Below are 25,326 nucleotides of genomic sequence, written 5' to 3'. Positions count from 1 at the left end.
ACCACGACAATGCACCAGCGCATTGTGCGTTCTCGATCCAGGAAATTTTGGCCAAATTCAACATTCCTGTGCTTCCGCAACCCCCGTATTCCCCAGATTTGGCCCGGTCGACTTCTGCCTTTTTCCTAAATTAAAATTGTCATTGAAAGAGAAGAGATTTGACTCAATTGAGGACATTCAAGCAAATACGGAGAGAGTGCTTTACACCATCACGGAAAATAATTTTCAGGAATGCTTCCAGAAGTGGAAACACCGTTGGATTCGGTGTGTTCATTCAGCAGGGGACTAGTTTGAAGGAGATCCAGCACAATAGCCTGTAAGTACTGCCATTTTTAAATTACAAGCCCAATCTTAAAACTTTCCAATCGCACCTCCAACTAACACAAAATTTGAAATTTTACTTTCGCTCATAAACTACAAAATATATTGCAAGCAATAATAAACTTACACTGAACAGTCCTCTGCACAATGCCATCCAGGAAATAAAGAATATAAGCTCCTTCTTCTAAGTTTTTAATAGTTCTTGTCTGAATCAATGCATGCAGTTTTGCTGTCGACATCGCACAATGTTCAATGTTCTCGTTCGCAGCATATGTTAACAAAATACCTAAATCGCAAAAGCAAGTGACTCATATGAGAACAACATAAAACAAATGGTCCTTAACCCTAATGCAAAACTTTATACTTCAGAATTACATAAAAGTAACACAAATTATACATCAGTCTATACAACGTGAGGCCTTATTCATTTAATTTATTAATTCAATTAGTTATTTATTTACTCCTGTTATAACACTTCCAAATTAGGCTACGCATAAAAATGGGAAAATTTCATAGAACGGTTATGCCTACCCGTCCGTCCGTCTGTCGACAGATACTCGTATTAGAGATAGCAAGAAACGTCTTTCTGATGCGGACTTAGCACCCTAAGAATAATTTTCCTCCTTATCCTTGTATTTCAAACAGAAGTGGCAGATTTGTTATAACGTCCGGTTTCAAAATTGATCCTACAGCAAAACCGAGAATAGATTATCGAGAAACGGCTTCTTTAATATGAATTTAGTATCTCAAGAACAGGTTCAATCTCAACTTTTATCTCTATTGAAACTCGAAGCGGTTATAATATGCCGCTTCCGGTTTCATTATTGGATTTTAGTAGAATAAAAACAGTAAAAGACAACGAGAAATTGTTGTTTGGTATAAATTCGGCGTCCCAAGAGCAGGTTCCATCTGCTCCTTAATCATTAATTAAAACCGGAACTAATAATTCTGTCACTTCTGGTTACAATATTTAACTCCTATAGTTTGGAAGTCTATCAGTTTAAAATATAGTAGAATGGAAATCAAGAAGCAATATTGATCTTTAGAAAATTTCATATGTATGCACAATATAAATTACAAAAAAAGAAAGAATTCATTGTTATATATATATATATATATATATATTCTAATTTCCAATTTCTATATTTAAATCTCTTTTTCATTCTTAAACATGAACAATTCCATAATATTTTACACTTCACACAAGATTATTGATGAGATTATTTCAACTTACCGAAAGTTAACTTTGCCATTTCAGTCCATTCTTCTTCACCGGGACCCTCTTGAAACACTAACAAAGCGTCCATCAAACTTAGCACACCGTCTAAGAGCTGGAATATAAAAACGGTTTTATTGCATATTGAAGGAGACATTCATACACCTAACATTTCAAACATATTAATTCGACACTAATTTTAAAAATCAAACCGAAATGCCTTTGTTCGAGGACACCATGCTAGATCATTACAGGAATCTTCACCGAAAATATGAAAAAGTTTTTGAACTGTTGCGGTTCAATATATACGATATTCCGAAAATTTCCCCAGCAAACTCAGAACGAAATGCATATGCACACATATTATATCGATGTTCATGGTTGATAGGTTGATTTAGAGTTTAGCATCACGTTCAATACCGAGGCCATGAGCTGAGAAACTACAGCTTAATGTGCGATTTGAACCACACGAGCTTTTACTGGAATTGAACCCGGGTCTCCCACGCCCAAGACGCGTATGCTAACCATATAGACGAAGGACTTCGATTAGCCTTACTGCACAAAGCACAGTGCGACCCTAAGTTGAAAAATTTCAGGAAAGAATGATATCATCTTTATTATTTGTTATTAGAAATCCAATATGCATACGGCTCCAATAAATTCACACTGAAACTGTTAATTTCTTTTAGTACAAACTTCTTGATAAGAATTATGAATACCAATATATATTTGCATTTTGTTTTATCCACACACACACACTGGTCTACTACTGTCCGAGAAATTGTTGCAGTACCTGGCTTTGATTACAGGATTCTTCAGGAAACTATCCATAAACTTGGTTACGGATAAGTGGGTGCCAAATGTGATTAACTGGTAGCTAATTTAAAAAATAAAATGTTATACTAAAATTTAGAACTATTGACAGCATTTGAAGTCATGAGAGCACACTTTTCCTCTGGTAAGATCTAGGCATATCTCTGTGACCCAGAAACCAATAATGTGTCCTTAGATTGAAAGCATTCCCCTCGTCTACATTACAAAACAACAATCAACACACAAAGTTATGATTCTGGATGATTTTTGTTTAATTTCCTTACATGTGAGATATTATCATAGTGACCACTACGGTATATTATGTATTTAGCGAGATCATCCGTATGGAGAGACAGAAATAAAAGAATGAAATCTGAGTGCACCATAATAATTCACAATAATAATCTCACACTTCTTTGCGAACAGAATAATTTTGCATAAATGGCTTGCTTAAATTATGTCATATTCGCCTCACAATTCTAATCTAGCAATTTCTAAACTTTCAGTTGTTCGGTCAAATAAATAAATAAAAAAGTCTACAAATGAAGTGGTCAACGCTGATGACAGAGCAGAAACATTTTTCCAATGAGAATTGAAGGGCCCAAATTTGCGTAGATGCATCGTTAACACAATTTTGAATAGTATAATGGTGATTTATTTATTTAACTGAAAAATATAATGGTATTTGTTCCACGCTGTTACAAACGGAATTATAATTATTATTTTTAAGATTAGGATTTACATTTCTGACCTCTCGGCATCTATGGCCATGTTAGCCCATTACGTATGAGGGATGACATCGCCCGGTGATCATACTATCCGAGGAAATGGAAAGAAGGAAGTGATCTGAGACCTGCATATTATGTACCATCCCGGCATTTGCCTGGTGTGATTGACGAAAACACAGGAAAATCTCACTCAGGATAGCTGGACTGAAAAACCTTTCACACTTTTACACCGAGTGTCCCCACCGGAAATCGAATCCGGGACCGCTCGCACCAAATCATTATTTGTAGTACGATCTAATAAATTATTGACAAGGTAATAATTTCGTACGATACATCTCGTATGAGCATCTTGGAGAAGCACCCCCCCCCCCCTTCCCTTTCCTTCCATTCTAGGTCGAACATCTAAAACGCTGAAACAAGTGTTTAAGTATTTTATATGAAAAGACTAAACACCAAATTTCATGTCTAACCTTAAGGCATTCCGAGATATAGATATCTTATTACAATAATGGCAATCCCCACCCCTTTTTTCCTCCTTCTTTTCTTCTCTTGTAGCATAAATATCAAAAAATGTTGGAACATGTATTTAATTATTTTAAATGAAGAGTCCCAACACCAAATTTCGTGTCCCTAACTTTAAAGGACTTCGAGTTGAGTTGAGTTGATTTTAGTTTAGCGTCCCTTTCAGCAGCGAGGCTATATGAGACGTGGACCTACTGATTAACGTGGAATCCGAACCACATGAGCTCCCGCCGGTTTAAAGGACTTCGAGTTATTGATATCTTATTATAATAATTGCAACATCTACCCCTCTTTCTTCCCACCACTTTTCTTCCGTCCTAGGACAAATATTAGTAAACGCTCAAACATGTGTTTTATTATTTTAAATAGAAAGTTCAAATACCTAATTTCAAGTATCTAACGTTTAGGAATTTCGAGATATGGCTATTTTATTATAATATCGACTTCTTGTTACAATTGTAATCTCACCTCTGTTTTCCTGCCTATCCCATTTTCTTCCCTTCTTGGACAAATATCAAGAAACTTTGAAACATGTGTCTTACTAGTTTAAATGAGAAATCCAAGTATCAAATTTTATGTCTCTAACTTTAAGAAGTTTAGTTATGAATTCCTTTTTATAATAATTGTAACCCCAGCCGTTTTTCCTTCTCACCCCTCTTCTTCCCTTCTAGGGTCAAATATCAAAAAACGGTGAAATGTATTTCTAATTATTTTAAATAATAAATTCATATACCAAATTTCTATTTTCTATTGTTCACAGATTCCGAGAAGTACAACTGCTACCCCTATCCCTCCCTTCCTCGTCGAATTTTCAAAAATCCTTCCTTACTGGCACTTTACATCATAAATTCTATACACTCGCCAAATTTGAAGTTTGTAGCTTAGGTGGTTTGGCCTCGGCATTGTTCAGTTAGTCAATCACTAACGACTTCTTTTAGACAGAGATATTTGTCTTAGTTTGTCGTGACTACATTTGGTTAAAAGAACCAGATATATTAGGGTACAAACAAAAAACGTAATCAAAACAGCAACAAGCGGATATTTTAATACCCAAGCAAAGGAACTAACAGTAATAGGTACCACACATATGCTGATAAAAGTAAAACACTAGGAATAATACAAACCTTTACTGACAATTTTCTATTGCTGTTTTTACTTTGGTCGAATACAATTACATCGTAAATCCACCTCATGAGAAAAAACGCATTCTCAGTGTACATTGCGTGCGCATGACCAACATCCCTGAGATCAGATAAACATGCCTGCACAGCCATTTCCAAGATTTTCAGTTTCGCATCCAAATGGGAACAGTACAGCTCATTGTTGAGTGCCAACGAATTTATGCAAGTCATTACCTGGCCTCTTTCCTGCACAAATCGAAAATAGTAAATTGTAAATTATAACCATAACATCTCGAAGTATAATTAAGTTTGAAATATTACAACTACATATTTACTCAAAATTAAGAGTTACAATTATTTGAATTAACTTTCCAGAATATTGCGAAATTTTAAATTCTTTATCTAAGAAATCGAAAGGCTTGAAGTTGATGTGCATTGACACTGCTTAGTTTTAATATTGCACTTATTTCCATACTTTTTTTCTCAGATTGAGTTTCATAACTTAAAACATAAAAGTGAATATTCATATTACGAAACCAGAAATTTGAACTCATATTAGCTATTTGTGAGAAGAGTAAATAAATCAGCAGCATACTGGCCAGGCATATTTACTACGGATAGTCATGAATTGTACGTTCAAAATGGAATAAACGCTCCCCCTTCCCCCCCACTCCTGCACAAACGAAAAGATCAAATTTCTTGCCACAAAGATTAAGAATTCAACTAAACTACATGATTTCGGATGTCATACATTTAGAAATTAATCAAAGAATTTACGATTATGCCACTAATAAAAAGCTGAATGCTGAATTTCTTATTGCACTTTGTATACTAATTTAAGGGGGCTGAGTCCTATGGAACTATTTTTTAAACATATCCGTCCATGGAATCACGAGAAAAATGATCTCAAAATTGGGATCTTTGAGATAACGTTGATGCCAATCGTAAAAGTTTCCACGCTTCGATTATATTGCACTTTTTATATTAATTGCACTTTTTATATTAATTTCAGGAAGTAGAATACAATAGAACTATTTTTAAACACATCCGTCCATGTAAAACAGTCCGTCCCTTTTGAAAAAAAGTCAAGGATTTTCACTTTCAAATCTTGTTAAGTAATCAAAGAGGTACTATAGCCAACAAAGTACTCCACTATTATTGCAGATTTTCCCTACAGATAATTAGATAATTTTGTTCATATACTACCAGATACATTGGTACATTCATCCAATCACTGTGACTTTTTTTTAAGCATTGACCAGCTAATGAAGCACTTTTCTCAGTTAAATATAGTCATCAGCACTTTCAACTAGCTGAATGATTAGAACTTCTTTCTTTATATCCCATTACTTATCTAAATAACTTCCTAGCTATTCATGTGACAATGAATCAAATTATATTAATGACTGAAAATGAGCGCTAGTATGCCTTCTAGAACATTTTGCCTTCACAATTAGTACTAAGAATTGAAAACGAAAACATATAAAGGAAATGAAATGAAATCTTTGAGTTTTACGTTCCACGGTTATGCCGGTTAGGCTAAAGGAGACGGAGATGATGAGTGATGAATGAAATGGTGGAATTAAGAAAGTGGGAGGAAACGGGAGAACCCCGGGGAAACCCACGCACACGGTGTTTGTCCATCACAAAGTTCACTTGGCGGGGGCTGGGATCGAACCCGGGACTCGAAGCACCAGAGGTGAACGCTCTACCACTGAGTCACCGCGACCACCGAAAACATATGAAGGAGTAGCCTTGTCCATTTTTTATATGGATGTGGAAGATTAATAGTTTGTAAACAGTAACATAATCTGATGGTTTTCGAAAATGCAATCTTAAGGAAATAATTGAAGATGAAATAAAGGGACAAGCAAACTGAAAAATGGCCCGTTTCAGAATATGACAGTCCCCATTGCGTATAATTACATCCAGATCTCTGAAGATGGTTAGTGTGCATCGCTCACATAAGAAATACACAAGGAATTGGATTTTTAGTAGGAAAGCAAAAATAGACTCTCGGTACATTATGTGTATGAGAGGGAAACATAAATCTGGTTCTTGGGAAAATAGGCTAAATCAATTCTATTCGAACTGGATTAGCACAGCATAGGATTCAATGGTAAGCTTTTGCTTGTGGTGTTGAAGCCCGGGATTTGTTATGTCATATGATACACTCAGTGTAATACAATTATTTATAAGCTTCTGTGATGTTGAAGCTCGGGACTTGTTACACCATACGATAAACTCAGTACAAGACGATTATTAATAAGTGATACATACTTTCCAAGCATCTTTACTTGCTCCTTCAACGCCTCTCCACATAACGGTAAACAGAATATTGATGACCATGTTGCATAATTCTTCCTCTTTGTAGCCCTCCTTTTCTGTGTCCAACATCTTCAACTGCCTACAAAAATAAATTTACAATAAGCTCATGGTCAATGCATCAAATTAAAAAAATAAACTTTTCCATTATCGTTTACTCAATTCTTCAGACTGACATCAATACAACTGGATTTGTAATTCGCTACAAACAAATTCTCGAAATATTAAATCTTCACAGATATACAACATGCAACTTATTCTATTTAGAAATTAATTAAGCTTATATTTTAAATTAAATTTATTGTGGCAAGTTAGAGAATGAAATGAAATCTTTCAGTTTTACGTCCCACGGTATTGCCGGTTAGGCTAAAGGAGACGGTGATGATGATTAATGAATGAAATGGTGGAATGAAGACAGTGGGAGGAAACGGGAGAACCCCGAGAAAATCCACGCACACGGTGTTTGCCCACCACAAAGTTCACTTTGCGGGGGCTGGGTGTGGCAAGTTAGAGAATGATAGACTTTTATTTTTCTTTGAATTGTCGAAGTGAAGCACACTGCCTACTTTTGAAAAATGTATATTTTTAATTCTCTTGAATGGTCTTAGTGAGGTAAGTCTTAGAAACGTTAGAAGGCAGGAAACAACAATTTCGATTCGAGTAGTATCCAAGTAGTACCGATTCGAGTAATATCAGACTGCGTCATAATACTAAGCAAATAAAATCCCCTCGTAGTTACGAGATTCAACGACAAGCACCCGAAATAGTGTTTCAGACTCTTCGTACTATATCAGTCGAATGTTAGTTTCTACACCAACTACAATTTAATAAAGGGAAATTATGAGTATGTGTTCAAAAAAGCAATCACTGAAAACTTTAGTTTTATAACAAATTGAACGTTTCTTACTTGACAGCTTCTGTGAAATGTTCTTCTTCTTCATCCTCTTCGCTGCTATCAATCTCAGTCTGTTTGGAAGTAGTGCTCATCGTGTCCTTGTTGGATGTACTCGATTCAGCTTCATTGGTGCGAGATAAGTCTTCTGAGCTGGTACTAGACTGAGACCTAGAATTACATAAAAATATAACATTTATATATATATATTTAAAAAAAAAAAAAAGATGGGGTCAAAGCAACAAGGTGTAGAATTTTACACAATGCTGAAGAATTTAGAAATGAATTATTTATCGACGGAACTGAAATCATTATGAAGTTGTATTAGCAATAAATTAGACTATCTATATCAAGTGTTTGGTTAGGTTAGGAAGGTAGACTATCTATATCATGTGTTCAAGATGCGCTTCATCAGTCGCAATGTACAAATATCATTTATGTACAGAAGAACATATTGTATCATTAATGTTGTTTGATGATAATTTATTAAATTTAGAAATAATAAGCTCTTTTAAATTTTATATATATATATATAGTACACAAAGGAAAATTGTTACTTTACATTGTAGAAAACGCTAAAACACTGTACAAGTAACTCCATCACAGCTTGGCAATTTTGGTCTTGTAACCACCATCTGTGGAGCATCAACACACGTTTATTCTTTGACAACTTTCTATTCATTACAAACTTACTTAATTACAAATGTAACAAGGTTTGATCCTTTATAAAATCACTTCTTACAACGTATTATTCACGAACCATACCATAACGTGTTGTTTATGTCAATCAGCTACTGTTACTCTAGTCAATTGTCAACTGAATAATTGAAAGTGTCAAGCGACTTATGGCTTATGCTGTATACTCAGTGTTATCACCGAAGTTTGCACATTATTTAATCTAACTTTCTGTGAAGTAACTAATTCTATTTAAGCCTGCCTTCAGTTTTTCTTAATTTGCGTGTTGTGATGACTTCTACCACTCAAGTTGACTTCACACCACATTTTTTTTTTTACAAAAAAAAAAAAAAAAAAAAAAATAGAAATAAATTCTATTTTATTATTATTTATTTTGTTTTGTTTATATATAAAGCGCAGTTTGCTGCACAAAATCATAGAATTGAATGCAAACGAAAAATTTCATTGTATTTTGCGATGCATCTATGATCAACCCAATTTTTGTCTTTAGGTGCCTCTTTTGTTTTCAATAATACATACTAACTCACTATGGATTAGACACCATGATAGTGGAGTGCTGGCCATAGAATTTAAAACAAAGAGACCGTGTCCATTTCGACATTTTACAGCATATGGAAATAAAGTGCCTCAATGGACTTTCCAAATACAAGAGCTCAGTTTAGTTTTCGAAAATGAGATAATGCAATCGTTTACTACTTCCTAGTCCTTGGGAAAAGAATGCTGAATAAGCGTCGAACTCAGTTATTTCTGGTAACATCAATTTGACCCGGAAGAGTAGTAATTCTTACATACCTCGGTCAAGGTAATCTCTGTTCGGGAACCTAGTATGAAAAATTCAAAAATATCCTGAGTGGTCGGAATAATGGACATTTTCAATACTCGTAATATATAAACGAAAAGACTGTAGATGTAAATCTCAAATATGGAGAGGCTAAAATTTTCTTCTCTCCGAACTGATAAATGTCATACATGCAACGATGTAGAAAGTACATGAAATGTCAATCCAGAAAACTGTATATGAAAATATAACATGAACACTTGCACGCATTAAGCTTGACACTAAGATTATAGATTATAAAACATTTAAAATTTTATCACTATTTTTATGCCCTTTTGCTGATATTCTCACACTTCGAATCATTTAAATACACTGATATTTACTTCACAAGTGGGAGGGAGTATAACTTAGGGGCTTACTGGCGTAGGGGGATAAATGACTATCCAAAACTGTGATGAATTCTACTCCTTGCCGTAATGATTCTATTAGTCATCCGAGCAGCTTAAAGTGGATAGACTACCACAATCGTCTTAACAGCTTGACAGCCATCTAACAGCCGGTAAACAATGCAGGAAATTATTCAATTTCCTCCCGCAACGGAAAACCATTAACTGCCGTTTTAGCGCATTTTCACTATATTATCTGTATAAAATACGAAACGTTGAACGCCAGTGTGTTATATTCAATACCTGAAGAACGACACAACGAGGTTCATATACTGGAGTATACTGATGTACTGTCCCTGAGAAATACAAACTTTCCCAGCGTTGCATTTGGGAGTTTCAGTAAAACTGGAAAATCCTGATGCTGGTAGTAGCCTTCTTAAGATGTTACTAGTTGACGTACGAAAATCCACATATGAATGTATCGTAATTGCCCTTAGGCTGATCTGCTCAGTTCGAGTAATACTGAAACTCACTACGTGCTTTTACCACATTGAGAAAAAATTCAACAAGAATTTCTCACGGTTTATAACTTCAATGGAAAATGTTGGAGTTGTTAAATGTTTTAAGTTAACAATATACAGTAAACAGTTCGAATAATAATAATAAATTGGCAATTCTGAATATATTATTGTTCGTTTGGTTTTCTGTCCAGTTATGCTTTAGAATTCACAAAATGTTTTTGTTCCCACGTGCTTTTGTGTCTTATCAAAAGCTGTTGGCGATGAAAATATCGAACACATCCGACTAGTCTCTTGAATGAGAGTACATTGTTCGTTGCGAATACGAAAAATAAAATTAATGATTTCAGAACGTTTTAGCTCCTGTGTTTCTCACAGAAAATGAGTGTTATGAACAAATAAGCCCTAATTAAAATGCAGTGTGCACTCGGGTAAAAATAATGAAACTGTGGGTCGGTTATAATAACTACCGAAATCACGAGACTTTAGCAGTACTCCCTTTTCTATCCTTCTGTTGTTTCAAGCTCAAGGAATTCATAAGTGGCACATCTGCATAGTTACTTCATAACATTGGCCTAGAAATATTATTTTGCTATATTCTTTTGTTTTTCACTGAAACTGAGGAAAAAAGTAAGCATGGTTCGATTTTTATTTTTATTTTTTTAAAGTAAAAATAGATTTGATCCGGCCATCCTTTCACTCCAATATGAGTTAGAACATCAACACTTAATGCGAAATTAAGTTACTCTGTGTTTGTCAAAAGAGGTTCACTTCGTGGGCTGCGTAATGCCAATTGCCCGATTCTTGATAACATTACTGATTCAGCAATATAAAAAGCTTCATGCGGACATATTCAATAGAGCTACAATCTTAGGAAAATTGGAGAATAGAAAAGTTAGTATTAAAAAAAAAAGAAAAGTTGTCAATATTTTCCTCTATTCTGTTTTTCATTATCATACGTGTTTATTAAATACAAAAAAAAAAACTGTTTATTTTTATTATTTTATGTCCCCATAAAACAGTAAAATAAGTACCTTCCATTTCAATTGCTTCCGAAAATGCTATACGAAATTTATAAAATGAGGTGCAAATTTCAATTGTATTGCACTACGTAAAAAGACAAATAAATTATTATTATTAAAAAAAAAAAAAAAAAAAAAAGCTGATACTACATATTTAATGTTATATTTGATTTTTATTTTACCATTCATCCATCATGACATGTTACCCTAGTTTTGTGTATACAACTAATTTGTTCATTTTTCATGTATAAACTGTTGTAATTTTTTTTATAAGGTTCCTCTATTTTCTAGATGCTAAGATGAATTTAAGACAGAAAAGAGCAATATTCATATGTTTTGTGATATTTTGGATAAGTTCTGTTATTTCATTATTTAAAAGCTTGCATTGAAATATTAAGTGATCCACTGCGCCAACTTCATCACATTAGCAAATGTTCGTGTCTTTTTTACGGATTAAATTTCAAGGAAGTTAGAGCAGTGTTGAATGATTAAGAAAGATTAATTTTGATCTTGACCACTTTTGCATACCGTTCCACATGGCTGTCATTGATTTCAGAAACTTCCTAGTAATGTTACCGAGACTGTCCTGTTTTAGAATTTCGATTGATATATTTGAGTGAACCTGTATTTATATACTTTTACAATCTTGTCATTTTTTTCTTTGTTGTAATAAATGACATAGAAGCTCTGATATTATTATTAAATTTCTGAAGTTCAATTATTTGTCATATAAGTGGAGTGGAGTTATGTAGTAAGACTTCTTCTTTAGATTCTGGTCAATTTTTCCCATTCTAGAACCTTTTTTTTTTTTTTTTTTTTTTTTTTTTTAATTTAACTACACACTTTGTCTGTGAAATGTGACTTTCTGACTTCTCAGGTGAAAATATCCTTGAATTCGGAGTACATGATTTATGATTCATTTATCTATTTTCTTCAACAATGTATCAGTCACTTAGGAGTCTTCAACACATATGTTTCAAGTAGGAAATGTTTTCAACTTCTCTATTTGTTCTTCTGAAGCATCGACAGAGTAAGAGATTTCCAGAAATGTTTTCCATATTCGAGAATAGTACTTCGGTTAAGGAATTTGAAACTTCCTTCCTTATTATACCACTCCTGAGGTGTGTTGATAATGCGGGTAAATTCTCACTCGTAAAATTATCGTATCTAAAATTCTATAACAAGACGTCTTTATTTTTTATAGTCTGTAAATACTTATGATAGTATTTACTAATTCTAGCTATAAGGTACATGCTACATAAGAATAGTGGTTCTACCTTTGTAGGTCAAAAGGTACAAAGGTAGGTCCATTATTATTGAACAAAGTAATTAAGACACTTTACCTATTTTCTAAGCTTAATGTCTCCAAGTCCATTACAGTTGAGGGTTCAGAGGGTTTAACTGGGTATACAAGATCTTCAGGCGATAGTTCTTTCTCACTATCTTCTCCTTGGGAAATTAAGTTCGTTTTTATCAGTCGGGCCACTGCGGATGATTCACTAAGCTCACCTAAGCTATCCTGAAAAATAAAATAATAGCCACTAAGAGAAATCTTATTACATTAATCGTTGTTTTCAACGATATACATTACATGATAAAATATTAAAATGACGATGAATTCCTTCACACAGAAAGAAAGAAAAAAAGAACGTTGGATGTAAAAAGACAAGTATTAGTTGTATTTATTTACATTATATTATATTTAACGAACTTAGCTAAGAAATTCTTTCCAGGAGTTATTATTCATGTGATTTGACGGCCGTCTTACAATTTAAAGTGATAGTGAGATACACAACACCAAAGAAGGTATTTTCGCTGAAAGCTTCACTAAATAGCACATAGGGTCCTGGGTTTGTTTTCTGTGGGAGAGTCTTGAAAAGTTTGAATGTACTACATTGGTTCAGATTTCACCTCAAACTATACGTACACATCTCATACGGTATCGGTGCTGCAAGGGACGCTAAATTACAATCCAACCAATCAAGTTTATAAAACAGGAAACAAAAAATAAGGATACAACAAAAGTTAACAATAGAAAAGTAGTAATGAAGCGTCCAGTAGAGTGTTCCATTGGAATGTAGAGTCATCTAATATTTCAAGGCTGAAAGTGAACAGAAGTTAGCACTTAAAGGTAAAAGTAATATAATGAGTTGTGCATTAAGAGTACATGAGGGAAAAAGAAGAGTAAATTAAAAAGGAAAATTTACATAATTATGTGAAATAATATAATAAGGATTTTTTCTTTTTTAAAGAAAGGATTGGAAAACAGAAAATATTACTATAAACGATACACCGGATTTCAAACCGCATTTATGAAGTATCACACACAACCTACTGTAGATGTTATAATGGTTAATATATGAAAAGAAGAAACTCGCCAAGTTTACTCCATGGCACCACGCGGGAGCACGAGTGCAATGCAGTTTCAAAGTTGCGTCCATACAGTGAAAATGATTTTATCTTTAGGAATATACGAAGTGTTTTTTTGTTACTGAAGTACATGTGCATCCAAAAGAAAACGCAGAAAACAAAAGGTAGGTCACCAGCGCATTCTGCAGTAATGTCGACAGTTTAATGACACTGACTAAGTAAACGAAAATGTATAAAGCATTCACGCGCTTCTGATGAAACAGTGGAGAGTGAGCAAGAGTTCTTTGGGTAGTCCACAGAAATCAACAACATCCCAAGCCGTGAACCTGGAATTCGAGAGTAATCCATATGAATAATTTTGCGGGCGAATGAAAATCAAATCTTTTGCTGCTCTATTAAAAATTAAAACCGGATGATAATGGTCGGCAAAAAGAATTTTGCACCAAAATGCAGGAGGCATTACAAGACGAAATTATTCTATCAATGTGATATTCTACGAAGAGGCAGCGCATTCAGAAGGCAAGTTTAGGAAACGTATCACTGCTGCTGTGGTGACAGAGAAATGCGCCGAACTTTATAAAACGTATTATCCGAACTTGACTTCTGTTTGGATGCATATTGTGACCAAAGGGCAGACATGAAATATTTGCACGTGTAATGAAAACTTGGAGTTTCCGCTTCTTAACAGTATCAGCCATTATGTATAATACTTTAGAAAATACAGTTTGGAAATCCGTTAAATCACTGAAAGTAGCTCTGTATAAATCAGTACGAAATAAATTACAAAGTAATAACAGGGGAAAAATAACTGATATCAATAATGAGTAGCATGTAGGAAAAATAATCGTAAAAAATCAAATATGATAATGACAAAAATAGGATGGGAAACACAAAGTGCACTGTGATAGGATATTATAGACTGTTGAGGAAGCAGTTTGCGAATAAGATGGTGGTAAATTTCCTATGTTACAGGAAATATAGAAGAATAGGAAAGGATTTTGGGATACTTACGCAGAAGATGTGGTCAAATGTACAGTTGTTCATTTTGAGTGTTGGGTTGTGTATTCTGGAACACGCAGGTGGAGAATTTGAGCATTTCAAGAGTGCTGGTAATTGTTGACATGGATAGAAAAAAAGTTAGTATATCTCCGACACAGAAGATTGGATAATAGGTGCAGTTTAGGATGTAAAGAACGCTAGAAAAATTACAACTACCATAACAACAGAATCTGTATATTATTTCAGACTGTCAAATATAAAAACAAGTTAAGTTGGTGATGTTTATTCGGTACACCATGTTGGGACATGCCAGAGAAAATATTTTTAATTTTCCGTGAGGTGATGAGTTTGTGTGTTTCTGCAGGGAATGGAGGCTGGAATATAAATTGGTATATATACAAAGTGTACATATATATATATATATATATATATATATATATATGTGTGTGTGTGTGTGTGTGACAGAGAGAGAGAGAAGGGAGACAGCTGCACGATTGAATTGCTTGTGGGTAAGGTCGGGAGATATTCTCGGTTGGAGTGTGCTAACGAAAGTTCTTGAGACAATATTTAGGGTCGATGCACTGTAAGTTAAGTGCTCCCCAACAGCTAAGATATACGAGACAGACGTTTGACATCAAAGTACGAGCTCTACAGAAGGTTTCCCGTGATATTAATAATCAGTTACACATCTAGTAAATCCTTTTTCTAATCTACTGATTGTATTCGATGTGACGGTCACCCGTCCGAACGATCGCCCGCAGTGTAATTTCAAGTGCAGCAAACTCTTGTATAAAATGGGAAATGGTATGTCTCGCCATTCCACCTTGGCAAATTTTCGAAGACCCTACAAAGTACGAGGACAGCTTTGAGCAAGTGCCTGTTTGAGGGGTCTACACACACAGTAGCCCATTGGTAAAGCATTCGGGGATTTCACAGAGACGAGCGAAAATGAGATCACTCGAATTCCCATCTCTTCTGTCTTCCTTACGTAGAACGCCTGGGATGACCCAGTAGTACTATCCATATAGATTCATACATCTGTGGTCTCGTTACCGCACAGGTGGGATATGTGTGTTATTCAGAGGATCCATGATGTTCTCCTGGAATAAGCAGCGTTAACTTTGGTGTTGGAAGGCAGTTCGACAAGTGACAGCTTTGCCTTAACCCCAGTATTCCGCGATCACCAGAAATGCCTTGAAAATTTTCCTTACACTGCAGTAAAGGTCAGAAAATCTTGCGGTCTGTTTCACGGTAAAAAAAAACAGATCGAATTCTGTTGACCTCAACTAAGTAGAGCCACCTCTCATCCAGGGTAAAACACTCATTTCCATTTCTTCTCTACAAGATATGTTTTATACAGTTTTCTGGCGTTTGTGAATCTCTCCTGGATGTGGCGGTATGTGAAGCTGTGTCCACGCGCTTTATGACGCGCTTCCAATATGAAGTTATTTCGAATGATGTTGGAAAATGTGCCATTTGAAATACCGTGTCGTATGCCCAAACTTCTCTGTGTTGGGAAATTGTCATGTGTCACTGCTCTCCTGATGACATGTATTGTTTTGAGGATTCGAGCGGGCTGGGGCCGTGTATTTTCAGCCGATATGGTACCACAGGGGCCTTTTAGACACATCGTCGTATAGCCCTCTTTGCGGGTCTGGTGGCTAGCGCGTTTACCTCTACTACACGTGGTCCCGGGTTCGATTCACGATGAATGAGCACAAAAAATAATTTTACAGTCTTTCACTTTCATTATAAATCTGTCTCCTTTAGCCTAAAAGGGATAAATGTAGGACGTAAAACTCTAAATCTATTTCACATCGTCAGAAGATGATACCCAAACAAGCTTTGCTGAAGATTAAACTCTCTTCTTTGCACCGTTTCATTATTATTGAGTGGCTATAATGAGCGGAACCCTCCCAGAAAACCGTCACTTTTATCTTCACCCTTTCAGGGATTGTGCTCAACTGATATTAAGTATAGGCCCCGTATCTGGACATAAAGCGGTTAAATGCGTCATTCGGGAGGGCCAGTGAAAGTCAACTATTTTTATCGTGGGCAACATTCTTTAGAAGTGGAAGATTTGCATAGCAGCCTTCAGACGTCCATCAAGTATGATGTTTACACCGCGGAAGATGACACATGGTTGGAGAAAGACAAGTGAATTTGACAAAGCACTTGTTAAGTATTGTAGGATTAGCAGCAGTGTTGACTGGGCGTGGATTCATATTAGGAAATGTCATTTATGAAGATTGAAGAAGAAGTGCGTGGAGAATTTGCTGTTTCACCTCTTTCATGAAGAGCCATAACAGTGACCACAGCAACGTATTTCATTTAAAATAATTGCTAGTTTCAAATGTAAACTTGTCAGTGGTTATGAAAAACTGAACAATTTGGATTAGGGATTGTGCGCTAAGGTTCAGAGCGTTCTGTTTAGAATCTTTCATGGGCGTTTACGAACAGGTGAGTAGAAGAATACTGGTGACATTTAAATAAGATCTATGGAAGCTGGAACTGTATTGCGTAATATGAGTTTGGTAATGAAACAAATAATGGATAAAAAATGGCTTGTCCCTTTGAGGATGAGAGGAAAGCCTGGAACTGTCAAGACAGGCAACAATGTGTGTCCATGTGTTATCCGAGTTGTGGGTCATAGTTGAGACAGAATTTAGGAGTTTTGAATGTTCTTGAAGAAAACAACATGATAATTTGTGATAGGACCTAGGGTGGACATGGGTAAAATTAGGTTTTGATGAAAAATTGATTGGTAGGTCCTTCTCCATAGAGGTGTGATAGACGCAGTTAGAAAACTGCTGTAGGACTTCGGACCAATGAAACCCAAGTGCCCGAAAAAACTAATGTATTTTGATGATACGATTTACTCAAAGTAATTATTTAATTTCTATTTTAGTAGTTATACTACAGCTATTTCTTACTCTAAAACTATTATACTAACCTGCATTACAATGGTTTTGAGGCGAAATGCAGAATAAACTGAAGTTACTGCTGACGACAAATTACCGGCTGCCATATTAATATTGTCTGTCACTGCCTGAGTAACAGTTTCACTAACAGCTGAAAATAAAGATTAGTTAATTTCAATAACTAATTTCAATAACGTTATATATACCTGAGTTTACTTACCAAGATTTCAAAAATACAAAATATATGCGCGTTTCATATCGATAATACACACGTAGTCATGAAGAACAGAACAAAAATTAGATCTAAAATATACATACAGATGGTGATCAGAAAAATGGAAACACCTGAACGAAATTGCAACTTACCAGATTAATATGGTGTCGGGCCACCTTTCGCCTTCAGAACAGCCTTGATGCGACGTGGGATGGAGGCATAGAGGTCGTGAATGGTAGCAAGTGGAATTTTACACCATTCCTCGTGCAGGGAATCGGCCAGTTATGTGAGAGAGGATGGAGGTGGAAATCGTCGCCGGAGTCGTGTTTCCAAGACGGACCACAGATGTTCAATTATGTTGAGATCTGGGGATTGGGCGGGCCAGGGGAGGTGTTCAACTTCATCCCGATGTTCCTCAAACCATGTTGCAACAACACCAGCTGTGTGAATGGGTGCTTTATCCTGGAAAATGGCGTCATTGTCCGGGAACAACATCCGGACCATAGGATGCAAGTGGTCTCCGAAAATTGCGACATAATCGTTGGCAGTGATTCGTCCGCTAAGTGTGACCATGGAAACCATGATATGGCAGCCCACAGCATCACCGAGCCGCCGCCATGTTTCACAGTTGGGCGGAGACACAGCAGATCATAAGATTCTTTGGGCGTTCTCCACACATAAACACGGCCCGTGGTTGGGAATAGGGTGAAGAATGACTTATCCGACCATATCACACGTTTCCAGTCCTCAACGGTCCAAGTTGCAAGGTCGCGGTACCATTTGCGGCGTGCGAAAGCGTTATGGTCCCTGATGAGCGGTTTGGCCCGTGCAACACGACCCCATAAGTTCATGTCATGTAACTCGCGGCGGACTGTGATTGCCGAAACAGGGTACGGGAGGTGCTGATTGAGTTCCTCCGTCACTTGCTCCGCAGTGGCACGACGGTTCTGCGTGATAATGCGCTTTAATACCCGGCGTGACCTGTCACTCATGATTTTCTTCCGCCCACTGTTCCGCTTCCCCGATATGGTTTTCCCACGTGTTGTGTAGGCCGTCATCACCTTCGACACTGTCCCACGCGACACACCTAAAACAGTAGCCACTGCCGTCACACTCACTCCTCATAACCGCGCACCAACAATTTGCCCTCTTTGAAAATCTAAGAGGTCTCCTATTTTACACTACCTCCGTCTGCTGCAGCCACTGGACACTGCTGTTCCACTGCGCCTGACGTAGTATGGAGACCGACCTAACACACCACCACCAGCGGTCCGGCGCTGCGGGCGCCACGACACCACTGCCAACCTATACATCTGACGTGTTGCAAACTACAAGTGTTTCCATTTTTCTGATCACCATCTGTAGATTCAGTACTAGTAAAGTACTTAGTCTTAATTTGCTTCTCTTGTTGGCTTCTCAATTGTTTCACCGAAACCACACAACGTAAATATTGAGACAGCATTTATGAAGTCAGGTTCACATTCTTCCTAATTTCTCAAGATACAGTACTGGAAATTAGCTTATTATGAAACGAGCTTAAACCACAATTCTACGTATCAATAATTTTATTTTGTTAAAATTATGTAATTTAACATAAAAAAATATTATTCTGTTTCCCTTATTGCAATTGTATTAAGCAATACTTTACTTTCGAAATAGAAAGCTGCCTGCAATTTATTGACAATATCAGTAATAACACACACATTTACTAACCAAAAGATAAGTTTTTAAATCACCATAATCTCCAAGTCATTGCAAAATAATATAATCTTAATATTTTGTTTCGATTATAATATTTCTGGTTGGTAACTAACGCATGGTTCACCCACTTTCCATGACTAAGTAAATTAATTTTAACTCATGGCATCATAAACACTATCATTTATGTTTCGGCGTAAAAGACTCGAGTTGCATTCACGGTAGCAGCTCATCTGGTCTGGATCCCACGTTAAGCTATGGGTCTACGTTTCATGTAGCTTTAGTACTAAATTCCCAATCAACAAACCAACCATCATTTATGATTAGTTTTTTAAATCCTTGTTAAATTGACTTCTACCATCCTCATTTCCGTCCAAAGTTCTCTCTTGATTTTTAAATATATTATAATCTTACTCTCTTTTGTGAGATTTAGCAATTTCGTTGACTTTCGGCATATTTTGAAGCATTCCTCTGACTTTCTGTAACTCATTGTAATTTCCTTGGTTTAAGGTCAGTGTGAATCCTGTTATGTCCAAACCACATTGCGAACACAAAGTTACTCTCAAATACAAAAATTTTAGCTTAATCTAATAATCCTGCAATATTATTATTACTATAACTTATCAATATTTGTGACATACTCTGTATTATAAGTTACATCGCAAACTGTAGCAAATGATCACTAAAATATGATCAATGAATTTTGTAAAATATCATAAACAGACAGAATACTTTTGGCAACAGAGCGCTCTACCAATGAAACCCATACGTTCGTAGTAGAATAGCAGATGAGCTACCAAAAACATGTGAATAATGTATTGCAATTGGTGAATTTCTTGTTATTTGTGATTTAAGATTATTCACTTGTTATGCAATACAGTATTCACGGATATCAGTGGTCAAATACTCAATGCCATCTGTGGACTATTACAGGGAAAACGACATAGTGAAACGTTCTAGCTATGTAGTTATTTCTGATGCCTTAAACATGATACTGTAACCATCCACTTCTTTCCAAAGAAATTCCTAGCACTTGTTTGACAAATCTGAAACTATGTAGAAGCTATATTATTTTCCTGACGGAGCAGCTTCGCAATACAAAAACACGAAAAACTTTATTAATGTTATTACCAGGCCGACTTTCATGTGCATGCAGTGACATTTCTCTGCCAGTTATCATGGTAAAGGTGCCAGTGATTGTCTTTCTGGTTGTTTAAAGAGAGAGGTTGCTAGAGCACGCTCACAAAGACCATTCAATAATTAATTTCAACACCTTGGTATTCACACATTTGAGCCATTTAAAAACATGCCATCAGTTTACATTTCGCTTGTACAAACAGTTAGCATCTTCAAGAAGAGTGACTAATGACTGAGAGGTCCAGGTACATCAGAGCCATTCCTGGAATACAAACTTACCGTGCTATTTTTCCCCACTTTCCAGAGCAAAATTGTAGTGAAGCTATATTTCATGTCTACTGAAAGCAAGGTAATGTTTCTTACCAACAGAAAATGCAGAGCTTTCTTTTCAAGACATTTATGGATATGTCACATGTAGATCTGGAACTTCTGCTGGTTGGACTGTGTTTTGTCAAAAGATGTTGGACACAAAACAGTGACACTTAGTTTCCTACATCTACTAGTCTATTCCCCTCATACTTCTACCACCAAGTGTCTGAGGTACTGACGGTCCCGTCAACATCAATTCTTATGCTGGTTGATGTTACCATAGCAACTGGCCGTAAATATTACAGAGTGAATCGATTCCAGTAGTGTGTCTGTAAGAGGTTGATGATTTCTTTTCTTTTTATTAATGTGTTTCTAGTTACACAATTTCCTATTTATACATTATACAGTTTACTTTCACTCTGTACTTCCTTACATTTTAACTACTGGCTCTCAACCGTGTCTTTTCCGTTTTTTCTTTAAAAAAAAAACAAAAAAACTTTCTTCTATCAGTAGAGTTATAACAAAGGAGATTCAGATTATGAAATGCCAACAATCACTGATTTAGACAATTTTGAAACATCAGTATTGCAAAGTCTTATGTCGAAAAAGTCACTGAATTGTGTAAGTTCGTGTTGCGCACACTCCACATCAAATATATTTTTTATATAATTCCATTGAATATCCATCTTAAGACTTGGTGATGAATGAGTACAGGCAATGTACTGTTTATGCCAATTTTGAAGAATTTTTTTTTAATCCAAAATGAAAATTTCGACACAAATTCTCACTACTCATTTCTCATATTTCATATTTACTTGAATATAAAGCTGTTTTTCCTCTTTCCAATGATCTTATTTCCAACTAGACAATTAAAAAAGTAGCAATTTTACACAATCTTTCTAAAAATACTACGTTGCAAACAACCATTTTTGGAACACCCTGTATCTATTTTTATGTATGTGTTCAACAGATTTTATTTGCTGTTTTCTTAACACTTACCCCAAACCATTGCTGCGTACACAATTTGAGAAAAATTGGTGATGGTCAGTCATATACAAATTTCCTTAAATATTAATTGATTTCATATGGAATGTTACACCTCTTTCGTTACTTGTCCAGAACATTAACCTCTCGCATTGAAATGACGAGTCTAGCTCGTCATGGCCTCCCGTTGCCAAATTGCACAACGACGAGCTACACTCGTCATAAAATTTAAACTATTGTAGCATCACGTAGGGTTACTATATTGATGTTTTGAAAGTTATATAATGATAAACCATCTATAATACACTTTTATAACTTATACTTCAATTATCATAAAATAAATCGTGATGGAAGGGGTTAATATATATATATATATATTTAAAAAAACTTGTTTGAATATATTTTTTCCTAATGCATAGAGATTATTTACTATCCAATACACACACACACACACACACACACATATATATATATATATATATATATATATATATATATATATATATATATATATATATATATATATATATATATATATATATATATATATATATATATATATGATATAAAGAAATCTTTGATATTTTCGAATTAACACCTCAAAATTATACCGCAACAGTTTATAAAAACGAAGTACGGATAGTTTTAAACAACAGAAATTTTACCTTTAATTTCATGTTCTATAACAGTGGCTGCTTCAGACACAGTTGATGGACGTTTGTAGTTCAACTCTGCTTCCTCTTCAGAAATTTCACATTTTTCGTCAAACAAAAGAAGATCTGGGAACTGATCACCAGTACCTTGTTGCTGATCATTAACTATCACAGGTTTCTTAACGAGCAAACACGTAACACATTCCTGCCACCCAATCTGAAAAATGTTTAGGATAGATTAATGAAGATTATAATGGAAAAAAAAAGAAAAGAAAAGAAACAAAAGAAAGAATTGGAAAAGAAAGCACTATGTCCACATTTTCCTGTCATATTTGCTAGCAATATTCAGACGTACAAAAGGTTGCTCGGTTTATATCAGACTTAATTAGGAACACTACTCCATTTGGAATGACGTGTCTGCTCTCATGTGCACTACTGTGTCTAAAGTTGAAGATGGAGAAGTATCGTGCGTGAGACTTGTCAAATACCGCCTAAATTAAAACGTTACTAGAAGGTTATGTAATGGTCCGTTTCCCCTTGACTACTGCAAAAGCTATTGTGACCCATTACACAAACCAGGAGTCCGTGGCGAAACAGTAACCCACGAAAAGCACCAGGAACAAATTATCAGAGCTGCAGTTGCAAGGAATCTAATTGGTGTACCAGAAAAATCCGCCCACCAAACATGCGATAAGTCAGTGACTTAATACTGGCATCTTCAACAGTGAACACCCGGCTGAGGTACGTACACTACCTGCACGCGCGCACCATTACAGAACAAGAACTCTAGGAAACCATGAAAAGCAGCTGGCGGGGACCAAATGCAGACAGTTGTCACAATGGATGAAGCATACATTCATCTCACTGCTGGTGGTTACATTCGGGAACTGACTAACAATGATGCCAAGGGCATCTGCAACTCAGACGCCAGTATCCGACAAGTTTCCAGTGAAGATTTAAGGTAGTTATGAGATCCAGTTATGTTGGGAAGTTCTGATAAGCAAAGGCGGATAAAAACATAAAAGTCGGTATAAGATACTTCCAGGAATCCATTATGACACCTATCTTTCGGATCGACATTCACACTTACTCGGTGCGGAGGCAACCAAATGAGAATTTATAAACACAAGGTTTTAAGCCATATCATCAGAACATCTTTGCATATTATCAGGAAATGGAACGGAAATTGCAATTTCGCGTCGTTCCGTTTCAAGACATTTCTGTGAAAAGCTCTGATTCCAGTTCAATGAACTTTTGTGGTTTGGCCTGCTAAAAAGACGTCTCCAACATCGATCTTCACGCATCTCGCTGGTCCTGGGAAAGACTGCAAAAATCCCTCTCCAATGGAAACTTCGATATCAGGCAATAGCTACAATGCTGGGGGTCCAATAAAACAGTTTCGATGGTGGTGGCGATGTTTCTCGTAAGATGAATACCCTTGAAAATCGGTCTGATTTAAAACATCCTTCTGTATATAATATACACGATATTTTCCACAATATATATAATGTGGAAACTTCAGTACTCAATTTTGAATTCAAAAGTCGTAGCTAACAACAGAACACTTATTTACAACAGAACGAAATTTATTGGAAACATGCTTTTCTTGTATACAATTACAAATTATACACAAAAAATAAAAAAAAAGTAGTGTTTTCTGCATTGATGAGACAGTTGGGTGGTAATCTGCAGGAGGGAACGCAAACTGAAAGTATTTGAAAATACAGTATTGAGAAAAATATTGTCTCAATACGCCATTTAACAATACTTGGAGTAGATGGTAATTCTATCTAATCTTCTCTGCACTCCTTTCTTCAATTATTCCTCCTGTGACTTTGACTTACTCTTTCTGAAATTTCCTCCAGCATTCCTTTCATTCTTAGCAAAAGAACACTCCGCACAGGTTCAACACTGTACGCCTCTGGCAGAACACTTGTTTGTTGTATGTAAGCGATAGTAGGCTCCATACCCATTAGTCTAGACTTATTTGCAAAGGTAAAACTCCGATATTGCTTCTGACAATCTGTATTCTGGTTGGTTGATTCAATTGCTCAAACAGCTTGTTTGGAGTTAAGAACTCGTGTTCTTCTGTCTAGCAATTCAAACTGATTCAATATCTCAATAGCCTTATTAAATTCCAAAACTACTTCACACGCAGGAGTATTCGAGCATTCCCTTCGTATATTATTCCAACAATGAGTTGATCTCTTACTGTTTCAGATAAGTTATTGCTAAATGCAAAGCGATTAGTCTGACATTTAAGATTTAAGATAAATTCGTTATGAGATCGCTCAGGTGGTTATCTGAAGAGATAGTCTTTGTGTAGACACGCTGAGCTAGAGTTTATAATGTTTAGTTAACAACTTTAGAATGTTATCAAAGGAAAGTTCAAAAACAGCTTTTGGCAAAGTTAATCCAACACTTTGCATAACTTTCCATGAAAGACTGACAATACTAAACTTTGAAAGTTATTTGTTTATATTTAATCTTGTTTTGTTTCCTTAATATAGTTTGTCTTGCAAAAATGTTTAAGTTGTTCAAAATATGTATAAAAAAAATTAAATTAAACCTTTCAGTTTTACGTCCCACGATTATGTCAAATAGGCTAACGGAAACGGTGATGACGAGAAATAAATGCAATGGTAGAATGAATAAAGTGCAGGGAGACAGAAAACCCCCGAGAAAACTCACGCACATGGTGTT

At 35.7% G+C, this 25,326-nt stretch overlaps 1 protein-coding gene across 2 annotated transcripts in view; it reads right to left on the bottom strand.

The window, feature by feature from the left end:
• LOC145692843 (neurobeachin-like protein 1) overlaps positions 1 to 25,326 on the bottom strand; it is a 561,942-nt gene that overhangs the window by 456,458 nt on the left and 80,158 nt on the right. For both annotated transcript variants that reach the window (XM_081768357.1, XM_081768365.1), the window contains exons 25-32: positions 22,636 to 22,840; positions 17,661 to 17,779; positions 12,682 to 12,857; positions 7,954 to 8,109; positions 7,002 to 7,128; positions 4,725 to 4,967; positions 1,556 to 1,652; positions 449 to 607 (exon numbers count right to left, since the gene is read on the bottom strand). In XM_081768357.1, the coding sequence (XP_081624483.1) occupies positions 449 to 607; positions 1,556 to 1,652; positions 4,725 to 4,967; positions 7,002 to 7,128; positions 7,954 to 8,109; positions 12,682 to 12,857; positions 17,661 to 17,779; positions 22,636 to 22,840 (1,282 nt within the window). The remainder of the gene's footprint in view (positions 1 to 448; positions 608 to 1,555; positions 1,653 to 4,724; positions 4,968 to 7,001; positions 7,129 to 7,953; positions 8,110 to 12,681; positions 12,858 to 17,660; positions 17,780 to 22,635; positions 22,841 to 25,326) is intronic.

This window comes from Thermobia domestica, chromosome 1 (genome assembly GCF_964235325.1).
Source record: "Thermobia domestica chromosome 1, izTheDome1.hap1.1, whole genome shotgun sequence".
NCBI classification, from domain to species: domain Eukaryota; kingdom Metazoa; phylum Arthropoda; class Insecta; order Zygentoma; family Lepismatidae; genus Thermobia; species Thermobia domestica.
The sequence above is the reverse complement of the archived record's forward strand: the minus strand, read 5'-3'. Positions and strand labels throughout refer to the sequence as shown.